Source organism: Camelus bactrianus, chromosome 12, assembly GCF_048773025.1.
Source record: "Camelus bactrianus isolate YW-2024 breed Bactrian camel chromosome 12, ASM4877302v1, whole genome shotgun sequence".
In the NCBI taxonomy this organism is placed as follows: Eukaryota; Metazoa; Chordata; class Mammalia; order Artiodactyla; family Camelidae; genus Camelus; species Camelus bactrianus.
Genome location: NC_133550.1, coordinates 11,986,738 through 11,999,782, shown reverse-complemented (window position 1 = coordinate 11,999,782; position 13,045 = coordinate 11,986,738). Strand labels below are relative to the sequence as shown.

The 13,045-nt window shown below is 45.6% G+C and overlaps 1 protein-coding gene across 1 annotated transcript; it reads left to right on the top strand.

Moving 5' to 3' along the window:
- Window positions 1-8,855: 8,855 nt before the first annotated feature.
- On the top strand, window positions 8,856-13,042 carry MIP (major intrinsic protein of lens fiber). Its single transcript, XM_010963840.3, has 4 exons — window positions 8,856-9,274; window positions 9,759-9,923; window positions 10,345-10,425; window positions 11,431-13,042. The coding sequence occupies exons 1-4, from the start codon at window positions 8,915-8,917 to the stop codon at window positions 11,614-11,616; spliced, it is 792 nt and encodes a 263-aa protein (XP_010962142.1). The 5' UTR covers window positions 8,856-8,914; the 3' UTR covers window positions 11,617-13,042.
- The last annotated feature ends 3 nt before the right edge of the window (window positions 13,043-13,045 follow it).

Sequence of the window (13,045 nt, the reverse complement as noted above, 5' to 3'; positions counted from 1 at the left end):
TATTTTGGTTCAGTTCAGAATGGAACAGTTATGAGGTGGGTGGTTATGGAGGGCCTACATTTTTAACATTTTGATTTGCTTGAGGCTCTGTATCCTTGCTTTCTAAGTTTTTCAAACTATCCACTTCTCAAGGCTCTGCTGGCCAGCCCAGTATCAGCATCCCCTCTCCGTCCTCCCCTCCCTCGAAAAAGTGATCTCAGGACTTTAATAGCCTAAAATATTAACCAAAAATTCTTCCCTTACTGGAGAACTCCAACCACTGGTCCTGTGGAGATGTCCCTAGTTAAGGCCACTGTCATCCTTGTCCTGAATTGGGGCTTTCCTGTTTTAAATGTGGTAATGTGGTCACTTCTACAATGGACACCCAACTTCCATTTGTCTGCTTTAAATCCAATGTCCACACTACAGTCAGAGTGATATTTTTAAAATCACAAATCTGATCATGCCACTCCTCTACTTAAATCTTTTAATGTGCCTAGAATATGTATATATGCATATATGTAGGTATCACTGAATCATTTTGCTTTACATCTGAAACTAACACAACATTGTAAATCAACTATACTTAAATTAAAATTTTTTTTAATCTTTTAATGTACCTGCATCAAATTCCCTTGCATTGTCATAAGACTACATAATATGACTGCTGCCTACCATCTTCATTCTTTCTCACAAAACACAGCCCCTCTTTCAAAGTGGGAGGAGATAGATGAGAATATTGGCAGCTGCATTATGATGCACTACATGCTATGACTGAAGTGATGACAGGATACTCAGGAAGCAAAGGAGAATCCTCTGATTGAGTACTATATGAGGGAGTGTTAGAGACTTCCCAGATGCCATAGCTATGGCTTGCAAAGTGAAAATGGTTAAGTAGATGAGGGAACCCCAGTTTGCTCAAGATCTTGGCCAATGTCTTCTCCTTGAATATACGTATTTTCTCTTGACTATCCCATTTACACTGGTGGAGTCCACAATCACCTATTGGAGAAGAATTCTCAAAATCTCTACCCCGTATTTCTTTCCTGAGTTCCAGATCTGTATATCCAACAGCCTAGTGACATTTCTACCTGGATGTACCCCAGTCACCTCAAATGTAACATATCTAAAGCTAATTTTGCCTTCTTACACAAACTTCCTCCTCCTGCGCCTACATTACCTGACTTGAACTGCAACACATAACTAGACATTTGCCCAGCCAGGAACTTGGAAGTCCCTGACTTCTTTGTCTCCCTCACTACACATATGTGATTGTCATTAAACCCCTATCACATTATTTCTCCCTTGGACTGCTGCATTGGCCTTCTAACTGGTCTCCCATTCTCCCCAGTGCTGCTGAGGGAACACTTAAAGAGGCAACATTTAAAGAGGCAACTATCTCACCCACTAAGTTGTGAATTCTCAAGAATGGGGATAAAGTACATTGTCCTCTGTGCTTCAGGGCCTCGGTGTTCCCCTTAGTACAGAGTAAGTGTTCACTGCTTTTGAATGACTAATGAGTGAGTAAAAAGGGAATTTTATACCATCATTCTGGGCATGCAATGGCTCATTCCTTCCACCAGGAGTCAGCCTGTCCCAGCCTTTTCATCCCACTTAGTATGTGAGAAGAGAGGTTTCTACTCTTTTCAAGCCTAGGAGCAAAGTCATGAAGGCGACGTTTCCTTCAGAAAAGTCCAGCTTTGTCGGTACTTTGCATTTTGGTAGTAATGAGAGAAAAGTTTCAGGTTTATGCTTCTGTAGGGTTTCTCCTTAGGTTCCACCTTGGTCCTGAGAGCTGGAACAATCACTGGTTCCAGCTTTTACAGACTGAATATCCATCTGATAAGTCAATCTTCATTCTGATGATTTATCTGCCTCGTTGCTAGTGAACAAGTAATTAACTCTTAACATTTCCAGGCATAGTAATTAGGAGATTATAGAATTTTACTTGACAGACAAAAGAGGAAAAGACATTAAAGGTATAGGGAACAGCTTAGGCTAAAGCACTGGGTTATGAAACAGAGTGGGTGTTTCCGGAACAACAAGAAGCATAATATTGCCAGAGTCTCATGCTAAAGAGATAAGGAGAGCAATTGGAAAAGCTGAGGCTGGATTATGAAGAGTTGTGTATCCCATGGTAAGAATGTCTTTCAGGCATTCAGGAGCTATTGAAGGGAATACAGAGAAATGACAAATTACAGGTACTTTTATAAAGATAAAGCTGGCAGCAACATAGAGAATGAATTGGAGGGGATGAAACTAGAAACAGGGTCAAGCAGCTTCCGAGGCCACTAGAGTTCTCACATGAGACATGGTGTGGGCTCAGCTATCTAAGAGGTAGAATTGATGGAACTTTGGTGACTGGTTAGATGGGAGTGAGAGGAAGCTGGAAGGAAAGTTGATTCATAGGTTTCTCACTTAATGAGGGGATACAGAAGAAAAAGCATATTTGGATGGGGAAAGATAATTAGTACAGTTTTGGACAGGCTGAAGTTGAAGTCTATGGAACATTCAGGCGAAAATGTTCTATAGATACATGGATAAAAATTTCAAGGGAGAGGTAGATGTAGGTGAAGTTATCCAAGGAGAGGGTGTAAACTAGAGTAAGTAGGGAATAAACTGAAGGTGCAATCCTAGGGAATATCAGTATCTGAGATAACACATATCAGGTGCTTAGAACAGGACCTGACCCATAGGGAGCACTGGTCTGCTGGCTTGGGGTTGTATCTGACTCCACAGGAAAGAAAGTGGAGAAGGAGGCTAGGACAGGATGGGCCAGTCTATTTACTCTGTTTCTTGGATTAGCCCATTTCTACCATGTGGGGGCCTGGATCTGATCCAAGTGCTAACTGGAGCCCTTAACTATGAGTGGGAGAGGGATGATGCACTCAGAGCTTGGTGATTGTTCTGGACTTTGCCAGGAGTCAGCAGTCAGCAAAGCATAACCAGAGAAAGGGAGAGAAGGGGGGCCCTCAGGAGCTAGCCAAAGGGGCTGCTAGGCTAGCTTGTGCTATGCTGGGGCCTTTGTCCTACTGAAACTGTCCACACAATGGAGCTGGGTTACATGCTGACCTAGCATTCTGGGTACGGGGCTGGGATAGAGGTTCCACGTGGTGAAAACAGAGATGGATGGTCACCCAGCCCCTCAGGACCATGTTGCTATTCAACCACATTGTAATTTCTATAGAGGGTGTTCAATACTTAATAATCATAAATTATGTTTATGTCTGATTAATTCATGAATCCGTTCATTTACATGTTGATTTAAGGCAGCTAACTTAACATGTGTGTATTGCTAGGGCATATTATCTCATCTGATCCTCGTACAATCCTGTACGATCAGCAAGAGAGCTATTTTCATGGAACTCAAATCTGAGGTATTCTTTAGGTCCTAGTGCTATGGGCTGGCTAGGGAATAGCTTCAGAAAGGTAGTGAGCTGGTCCTGGACACCCTCACAAATGGCTGTACTATTTGGGACCCACTGTGGAGAAATGAAGCAAGATGAAGAGCTCTGCCTAAAGATTCCCTAAGCTTTGTAGACTCACTTGCTCCCTAGTATTATGGATTATGCTTCCTAATGGCACCTCTCTGGGACACAGAGGGGGCCTTCTCTATTGAAGGGGGTAGTAAACGTAGGATCACTAGCCCCAGGAATATAAATAGGTTGAAATGTTGATGGTTAGTAAACCAAGAGAACACTCAAGTGTAGAGATAGATGAGACTCCAGGATGACTGCTACTACAAGCCATTAAGACTTATGATAAATTTGTAACTACCCCAAGTTTGTTATTTTACAGATCCCTTTTCTCCATTTCCATAGTTCCTAGTGGAAAAAAAAACTTCAAAAATTTCTGTATGTTTACTTAAGGCCAGAGGAGAGAAAGGTGGAGAATCTAAAACTAAACTTTGTTGGCAACCTCTGAAAAGAACCCCAAGTACAAGAACGGAGTCAAGTGATAGCAAAAAAAAAAAAAAAAAAAAAAGTGAACAAACTAGTCAAAAAAGACAAAGATGAAATGGGGTGTGTTCTGGGTGATCCCAGGAGTGCTGACCTCAGGAATCCCCTGCACTCCCAGGCAATTCCTCAAAGGCACTTTCCTTTGCCAGTTCCAGGGGTCCAGATGCCAGTTCGGCACTGGTACCTTCCCGCTGGTTGACTCAGTTTCTGGTGAGGGATGGGAATGACCTTACCTTGCCTTCCCTGGAATTCTTCTCATTATCTTCCAGATAGATCCTCACTTTGGCTTTCCTCTTTACCTCTCTGGCTCCTGAAACCCAGGTTCATAAAAGATGATTAGGAAGTGAAAGAATGAGTCTCTCCCTTCACTGTGAGCACCTCTGGTTGACAGAAGATGTTATAAGCTCCTTCTCCTCATTCAGCAGGCCTGGGGCCAAAGGGCTAAAGAGGGAGAGAAAAGGGACACAGCTGGAGAGAGTGGATACCTAGGTGTGAGGATGTGTGAGTACAAATGTCCAGGGCTCCCTTGAGGAGGGCACTGCCTAGGGGACGGGGTGGCAGGTTGAGGAATGAGGCTCCTCTACTGGCTGAAGGAAGGAGACGAGGGTTGTTCCCTGACACAAGAGTGTAGCTCTCATCTCTGGCTGCCTCTTTCTCTAGGGTAGGTGCCTGAAACACTTGCTCCTCACCTCCCAACCCCACTCACCTAGACCTGATCTGGGAGATGAGAGTCCTGCAGAGAGGGACTTTTATCTATAGACTCCACCCTTCTCCCACTGAAGCCAAGCCCTTTCCCCTTCTCCACTGTTGAATCCCAGTCCAACCAAGTGAGGCCTTATTCTCTGACTGCCCCCTTATTCTGTCCCTCAGTCGTTCTTCCTTCCTTTCACTTCAGGTGCTTGGGGGTCAGCGGGTAAAGAATGAAGAGTCTGAGGCCTGGTGGGGAGAGTTTGTTAAAGGGGAGGGGAACAGAGAGAGGGTGGGGAGGAGGGAGTAGGAGAGCAGAGGAGAGGAGACAGCCTGATCTTTCCTTCCCTTCCCCACCCTCTCTCCCAGGACTTGAAGAGCCAGTGGTTTTGGAGACAGGTGCTGGCTGAAGGTCTGGACACCCTGAATTTTGTGGGGTTTGTCCTTAGGGCATCGTGCCTCAGTGGGAGCTCCGTGTCAGGCACAGTCCCTCACCCCCATGCCTGGAGAGCTGCTGGTGGAGAGCCTGGCACTGGTTTTTGATGAGGTCAGTGAGGCCCAGACAAATCCGGCCCTGACTGTGGCACTATTCTCTGCCCATTGGCTTGACCCTCTCCAGGGGTAGCCTATATCCTGGCCCAGAGCATGGCAGCCATCCTGGCCTCACTCTTCTTCTACCTGGCTCTGCCCTGGGCGGCTGCAGCCTAACTGGTCACCCAGGTAGGCAGAAGGCCCCCTCCCTGAGTAGGGTGACACTACGTAGGTAATGAGGGTGGATGACTGATATGGCATTAAGGAATGAACAAAAGAGGGGCTAGCCCTGCTCTGTGTATCCTGTCATTATGCCACTTTCAATATGATTGAAATAGGCCAATGAGTTAGGCTCAGCAACTCAGGAATTTGGGTGACTCGTTGCAGATCCTTTGCTCAAATCTTCCTTGGTAGCTAGATGATGGGGTCTGTGGGCCAACGGGAGGGATGCATGTGTTCTCTCACCCCTTGTCCTAGCATCACTTGTCCCTTCTAGGCGAGCAGGAAGAGTTATGTAGGTCAGGGCCTGGGCATGGAGTTTTTCTCCACTTTCTAGTTGGTACTCACCATGTTTGCTGGGCTTCGCTGGCGGGTGGACCAGGTGGCCTGGCAGTGGGTTTCTCAGTGACCTGAAGCACTGGTATGAATAAGAACCCCACTCAGAACCCTCTTACACTGTTGGTGGGAATGTAAATTGTTGCAGTCATATGGAGAACAGTATGGAGGTTCCTTAAAAAACTAAAAATAGACTTACCATATGATCCAGCAATCCCATTCCTGGGCATGGATCTGAAGGAGACTCTAATTCAAAAAGACATGTGCACCCCAATGTTCATAGCAGCATGACTTACAACAGTCAAGACATGGAAACAACCTAAATGTTCGTTGACAGATGACTGGATAAAGAAGATGTGAGATACACACACACAGACATACACACACACAATGAAATACTACTCAACCATAAAAAAGAATGAAATAATGCCATTTGCAGCAACGTGGATGGACTTAGAGTTTATCATACTAAGTGAAGGAAGTCAGACAGAGAAAGACAAATATCATGATATCACATATGTGGAATCTAAAAAAATTACACAACTGAACTTATTTACAAAACAGAAAGAGACTAACAGACATAGAAAACAAACTTATGGTTACCAAAAGTGAAGGAGGGGAGGGATAAATTTGGAGTTTGGGATTAGATACAAACTACCATATATTAAATAGATAACCAGCAAGGGCCTACTGTACAGCACAGGGAACTATATTCAATATCTTGTAATATGTCTAATGGAAAAGAATCTGAAAAAGAATAAATTTATATATATATAAAAAACTGAATCATTTTGCTGTACACCTGACATTAACACAACATTTTAAATCAACTATACTTCAATTGAAAAAGAAGAAAGAGTTGAAAAAAATAAGCAAAAAAAAAAAAGAAAGAAAGAAAGAAAGAACGCACCCGTACAAAGCAGCAGGCTTGGGGAAGGCTGGATTCCACTCCTCAAGGGGAAACACAGCTTTTTTTTTTCCTTTCAAGAGTCTAGGCTATCAGAAAATATTGTGTATGCTAATTATATGTAAATATATGTAAAATCTCAGGTTTTGAGAGCTCACCTCTAATTTGAAAGTTTGGTGTTTACCTAAGTGGGGAGGCTGCTGTGAAAGAAAATGGGCTGGGGTTCGGTTCTCCATAAGGTTCTTATCAACATTTGATAAGGAGTAAAGGGGAAAGGTTGGTAGCTTCAAATAAGGAAATCTGTTCATTGGTGTCTCCGAGGGCACGACATTAGCTGCTCTTTGCTCCTTATTCTAAGAGGCCATGGGGGTCTATGGTTAGGGAAAATCCCTTCCGATTGACACAGCCCTCATCAAATGGCTCCTATTTGTTAAGTGCTTTATTCTGTGCCAGGCACCATACTAGCCCTGTACCTACTTTTTCTTTGATCCAGAGTAAACTGAGGCTCAGAGAGCTTACATTAATTTATTCAACAAATACTCATTTACTGCCCACTGTGTGTCAAGCACAGGGTTTGCAGTGGTGGACAAATCGACAAATCCCTGCCCTCCTGGAGTTTATATCTAGTGGGGATAATGTCCCCGCCTAGAAGATGGGAAAGCCAGGGCTGGGTTGCTGCTGTTCGTTATGGATTTCAAGTGCAGAGAATATTCCTTTGTTCATGACATCCCCCTCTCATTGGCCTATATATGGCTCCAACTAATTTTTTTTAAATAATTAAGCGTCATTATTAACCATCTACCCAACAGAAAAACTAGAACCTTGAGAAGCACTTACAGAAATCTGTACTTATGTATGTAAATATCCCGCTTCATCCCCTCGTCTCCCCTAACCTAAGGTAAACACCATCCTGAGTCCTGTGTTTATCATTCTTTGTTTTCTTTTTTGTGTAGTTGCATGTCATATATATGTGTTTTGAAAAGCATATTTTTATTTTAGATGTTTTTTTTTTTTACTTTATGAAAAGATTTTCATGCTATGTATAATCTTCTGGGGCTTTTTAAATGACATTTTATTGCTAAAATTTATCCCTACTATTGAGTGTCACTGTGGTGGTACCTCGTTTTGACTGCTGAATAATTTTCTGTTGTGTGAATATACCATCGTTTATTCATCCATTCTCCTGTCGATGGGCATTTGGGTTGCTTCAAGATTTTGCTATTGTGAACAATGCTGCTGTAAACAATCTTGTAACTGTCTCCTGGTGTAAGTATAGGAAAGTTTCCCTTGGGTATGTATGTAAGTGAGAAGTGAAATTCCTGGGTCAGACACCCCCACCTCCAGACCTTTCCCTAGGGATAGAGGTTTAGGACTCCAGTGTCCTGATAATGGCCATATCAGGAGGCATCAGACCCTCCCATTGCTTCATAGCCATGACTCAGTTTCCATCCTTTCAGTATTTTTGCTAGCACCTTGTGAGTTAGGAAAGACGAAGTACAAGCTGATTCTGAGATTTAACTACTAACCCCTCTTCCCCTGCCCAGCTCCCTGACCCCACTTCCAGGCTATCCATGGAAGACACTTTTTCCTGCTCTGTCTTTGTGGTTTAAAAGGCCAGGCTGAGGGCTTGGAAAGGGAGGTGCTGGCATGGGGTAGGGGTAGGGAACCCAGGCTCAGAGAAAGCCAGACGCAGCAGATCTATTCTGTCCCAGAGCTGCAGGGTCCACAGATTCCAGCCCAAACCAGCCAATGGGAGAAGGCCTTCTAATCCCAGAGAACTAAAGAATTCTCTTCAGTTATCCAACTTCCCTGCTGGACCCCACTCCTGACCCCCTACCCCCACCCTTACCCCTGGCCGATTCAGAGGAGCCTGGAGGCCCCCTTGAGCACAGTCTCATACTCCATGAAGTGAACTCAGCTCGACTGACCTTCCAAGCAGAGTTGAGGAATGTTCTAATATAGATGTCAAGTAGGGTGAGGAACCCCAAATTTGACATGAAAAGAGAGGCAGACTCTTCCAGTCCCCCTCTTCTTGGTCCCTTCCAGTCCTCACCCTACCCACACCCTCACACCCATGGCTCTGCTCATCTCCCAGTGGAGGAGGGAGGGGAAAATGCAGCAGCTTTATCCGATGCATGAGGGTGGGCCCAGCCCTCTGCAGCCGTGAAGGGGTTAAGAGGCTGGGCCAGCCACCTCAGCCTGCCCCTCCCAGGGATTAAGAGTCCTCTATAAAGGGGACTGTCCATCCAGGCCAGGGGGATATTAGGGACCCAGGCATTGTGCCATCCCCCCTGCCATGTGGGAACTGCGGTCAGCCTCCTTCTGGAGGGCAATATTTGCTGAGTTCTTTGCTACCCTCTTCTATGTCTTCTTCGGGCTGGGGGCCTCACTGCGTTGGACCCCTGGACCCCTGCATGTCTTACAGGTGGCTCTGGCCTTCGGCCTGGCCCTGGCTACGCTGGTGCAAGCTGTGGGCCACATCAGTGGAGCTCATGTCAATCCTGCAGTCACTTTCGCCTTCCTTGTGGGCTCTCAGATGTCCCTGCTCCGTGCCATCTGCTATATGGTAGCCCAACTCCTGGGAGCCGTGGCTGGGGCCGCCGTGCTGTACAGTGTCACCCCACCTGCCGTCCGAGGAAACCTAGCACTTAACACGGTAATGGTTGGCAGAGTGGGGCTGGGGGAACCTGGTGCCCTGACTTCCTGCCTGGTGCAGGTGGATCAGTTCCCCAGGGGTCTGGGACATTTTGTGTGTGTGTGTGTGTGTATGTGTGTTTCAGGGTGGGGAGGATCAACAGGTGGCTTGGAGGGGTAAGGCAGGCATAGAGCTTTGGACTAAAAATCAAGAAACCTGGGTTCGGGCTCCAGCTTTTCTTTCAACTCCTTGCTGGTTCTTGAGGAAACTTATTTTATCTTATGGGACCTCAGTTTCCTTATCCACGTAAGTGGGTGCAATGATTTCTACTGTGAAGTATCATTAAGAGAAACTAAGGAACAAATACAATTACTGTGAAGGAGGTTGTGTTGTCCTTCGTCTCCAGGGAGCTGATGCCATAAGGGGGTTCCTGCCTGGGATGCACTGAGGAGGTAAGGCTGTGTCAGCCCTCATGAGCTGCCTCCCTTCTTCTTCCTTTGCCCAGTTGCACCCTGGGGTGAGTGTGGGCCAGGCCACCATAGTGGAGATCTTCCTGACGCTCCAGTTCGTGCTCTGCATCTTTGCCACATACGACGAGAGGCGGAATGGCCGCCTGGGCTCTGTGGCCTTGGCCGTCGGCTTCTCCCTCACCCTGGGGCACCTCTTTGGGGTAAGCAGGAGAGGGGACCAACTTCTCCAGGGCCTCCAAACATTTGCTGACTTCTAAGCATTCTTCCTGCCCACGTCACTGTCAAACATGAACATTATCCACCTCCCTTGGTATCAGTCAGCACAGAGGAATCAACCCTGCTCTCTTTTCCTCTCTTGTGATGGCTATATCTAGTTCTTCCTGACCCCAAGGTGGAAAGGCATGTAACATGGGTAGATGCGGGCTTTGCCTAGGGATTCACATCAGTGCCTAGGGAGCATCAGTGACTTCCCTCCATCATGGGACTTCCATATGGGTTGTCCTTCCCTACTTGCTGCTGGCTGGAGGCAAGGTACCAACCCTCAGGGGCAGATGGGTTGTGGGAGAGAAGCTGGGGAGGAGTGGAGGGGAAGTGTCTCAGTTACAACTGTGTCTTTTGCAGATGTATTATACTGGTGCAGGCATGAACCCTGCCCGTTCCTTTGCTCCTGCCATTCTCACCAGGAACTTCACCAACCACTGGGTGAGTGAGAGGAGAAGGGCAAGATCCTGAAGCCCTTCTGGAGGGGTGTGGACTGCAGGTTCCAAGTCTGGTTCCTGCTCTCCATCTGGATGTGTTGACTGCTTGGCCAGCACTCAGCTAAGGGGGCTGTCAGAGTTTGCACGCCTGTGTGAGCAGGATTCATCATTTTTCTAGAAAGATGGGCTCTTGCTCATAAGGTTCCTTCACTGGTTAGTCAGAGATTTTTACTAAGTATCCACTGGCTTCCAAAACTAGGAGGTATGAGGAAAGACTAGTGAACAGGAAGACAAAAACTTCTACTCTCAGGCATCAGAGTGTGTATGAGCACAAATGGTGGGGAGAGGGGGAAATAGGCAGTTGTTATTTAATGGGTATAGAGTTTCAGTTTTGCAAGATGAAAAATTCGAGAGATGGGCTGCACAACAACATAAATAGACTTAACACTCTTAAGTGTACACTTAGAAATGGTAAAGGTGGTAAATTTTATGTTATGTATATTTTACCACAATTTAAAAGAATTTTTGAAATTAACACAACACTGTAAATCAACTATATTTCAATTTAAAAAATTAAATTAAAAAAATAAATTTTCGGGGGGTGGGAGATAGAGCTCAGTGGCAGAGCGCATGCTTAGCTTGCACGAGGTCCTGGGTTCAATCCCCAGTAACCCCATTAATGAAAAAAAAGGGGAGGGGAAACAAATTTTCAAAGCAATGTGTAAACTAGTGCAAACTAATAACAATAAATAGAATATACATGTGCTAAGAAGGTGTGGGATAAAGGAATGATTTAATGAGTCAAAAGAAATGGTGAGTTCTGAAGTATAGGCAGTGGAGCTGTCTAGAGTTTTAAAACAAACAAACAAACACTGATTTTGGCTTAAATAGTGCCCAACTGTATGTGCCAAGCGCAGGATGTCTGTTTTTCAACAGTGGGGTTGGAAAAAGAGCAGCCTTGCTCTTGAGCCCCTCCCCAAACCTGATTATTCCTTTCCTCTTCCTGCAGGTGTACTGGGTGGGCCCCATCATTGGAGGGGGCCTGGGCAGTCTCCTTTATGACTTTCTCCTCTTCCCCCGGCTCAAGAGCGTTTCTGAGAGACTGTCTATTCTCAAGGGTGCCAGGCCCAGTGAATCCAATGGACAACCAGAGGCCACAGCGGAACCTGTTGAACTGAAGACCCAAGCTCTGTAAAAGCTCCAGTGGGATAGAGGGAGTAGGAAGCTTCTGGGTTTACATGCAGGGGCTGAGCCAGCCCCTGGATGAAGAGACTGTGGGGAGGGGCATGTACTTCTTTATTTTTAAATTTACGTTTTTTTTTTTTTTTGGCCTTTTGCCGTGTGAAATCTTTCAAGTTGCATTCATGAGCTGGTTGGTGCAAACTTCCCTTCCTCCCCCTCCCACCCTTCTTCGCCGATGTGTGTGCAAGATTGTGATTGTGCGTATGAATGTGTGAATGTGGCTGTGTCTGAGTTTTGGGGCATGGCATGAGAGGTAGGGAAGTGAAAAGAGGCGTTACCCTATACCTTCCTCTCCCAACCCAGTGTGGTAAGTTCAGGGCACCAAGACCTTGTTTCTGGCCTCTGCCCTGCTGCCAGTCAGGTGTATGGCTCTGACTTTCAGACAGGGCAGGGGAGCAGTAGTTACTCCTCAGAGGCAAGGCATTCCAAGGGTTGGGAGAAGCAGTTGGGTGTCAGGGAGGAAATGGAGGCATTAGCCCAGATCAGGATGCAATTGTACCAAAAAGTTTTGGAGAAGTTAACAGGAGAGTGTAGCCTACTTATCTCAGGGATGCTTGCCCCAGGGACTTGGGTGGGGAAGTAGCTCTGAGAAAAATGAACACTGGGGTTTGAACTGTTCTGTAAATCCACATCAACCTGTCTACATTCACTGCCTGGGTTTTGTGTTCATTCTGGCAGGATGGATCTCTTTGGAGGCTCTGGGCCATTAGCTCCCAACCTAAATAAAGGGTGGGTGAGCCTAGAATCTACAAAAATTAAGTAGCTTAACTATTCTGCCCAACAGCCACCCAGTGCAGCCTCTAGGCAGACAGTACTTGAGCCCAGAAAAGCTCCCTAAGGCCAAAACAGGAAATCTGATGCCTGGAGCAAATGCAGAAATGACGATGGGGACACAGGAGGGAGAGGATGTGATGCTCAGAGTTTTAATTTAGATCAGACCAAAACACTCTTCCAATGGCCTCTTTCTGCTTTTATTATTATTTCTTCGGTCTTCTTTATTTTCCTTTTTGTTGTCTGTCTTTTCAACTTTAGCAAACCTCTTCTAACTCTCCACCTGTCCCAGAAATTGATTCTTTCTATTCAAATGCTTAATAATTTTCGAGATATTCGTTTGATCCCTATCTTCTTTCGTTGTTGGCAAAATACACTCATCTCAGCAGAGGTCAGAGGAGACCTTGAACAGACCAATGAATACTTACTGTTGATCTCTTCCTTTTAGGAGCCTCCTGCATACTTCGCAAGCTTTAAACCTATACCTATAGTAAGAAAGACACCCCAGCCCCGCAAAAGACCACTCTCCGCGTAGCTCAACTCCACTTCCTCACAAATAAAGCCTAACTTTTCTAACTAACCTTGTAAGACTTTGGAATAATCCACTTGAT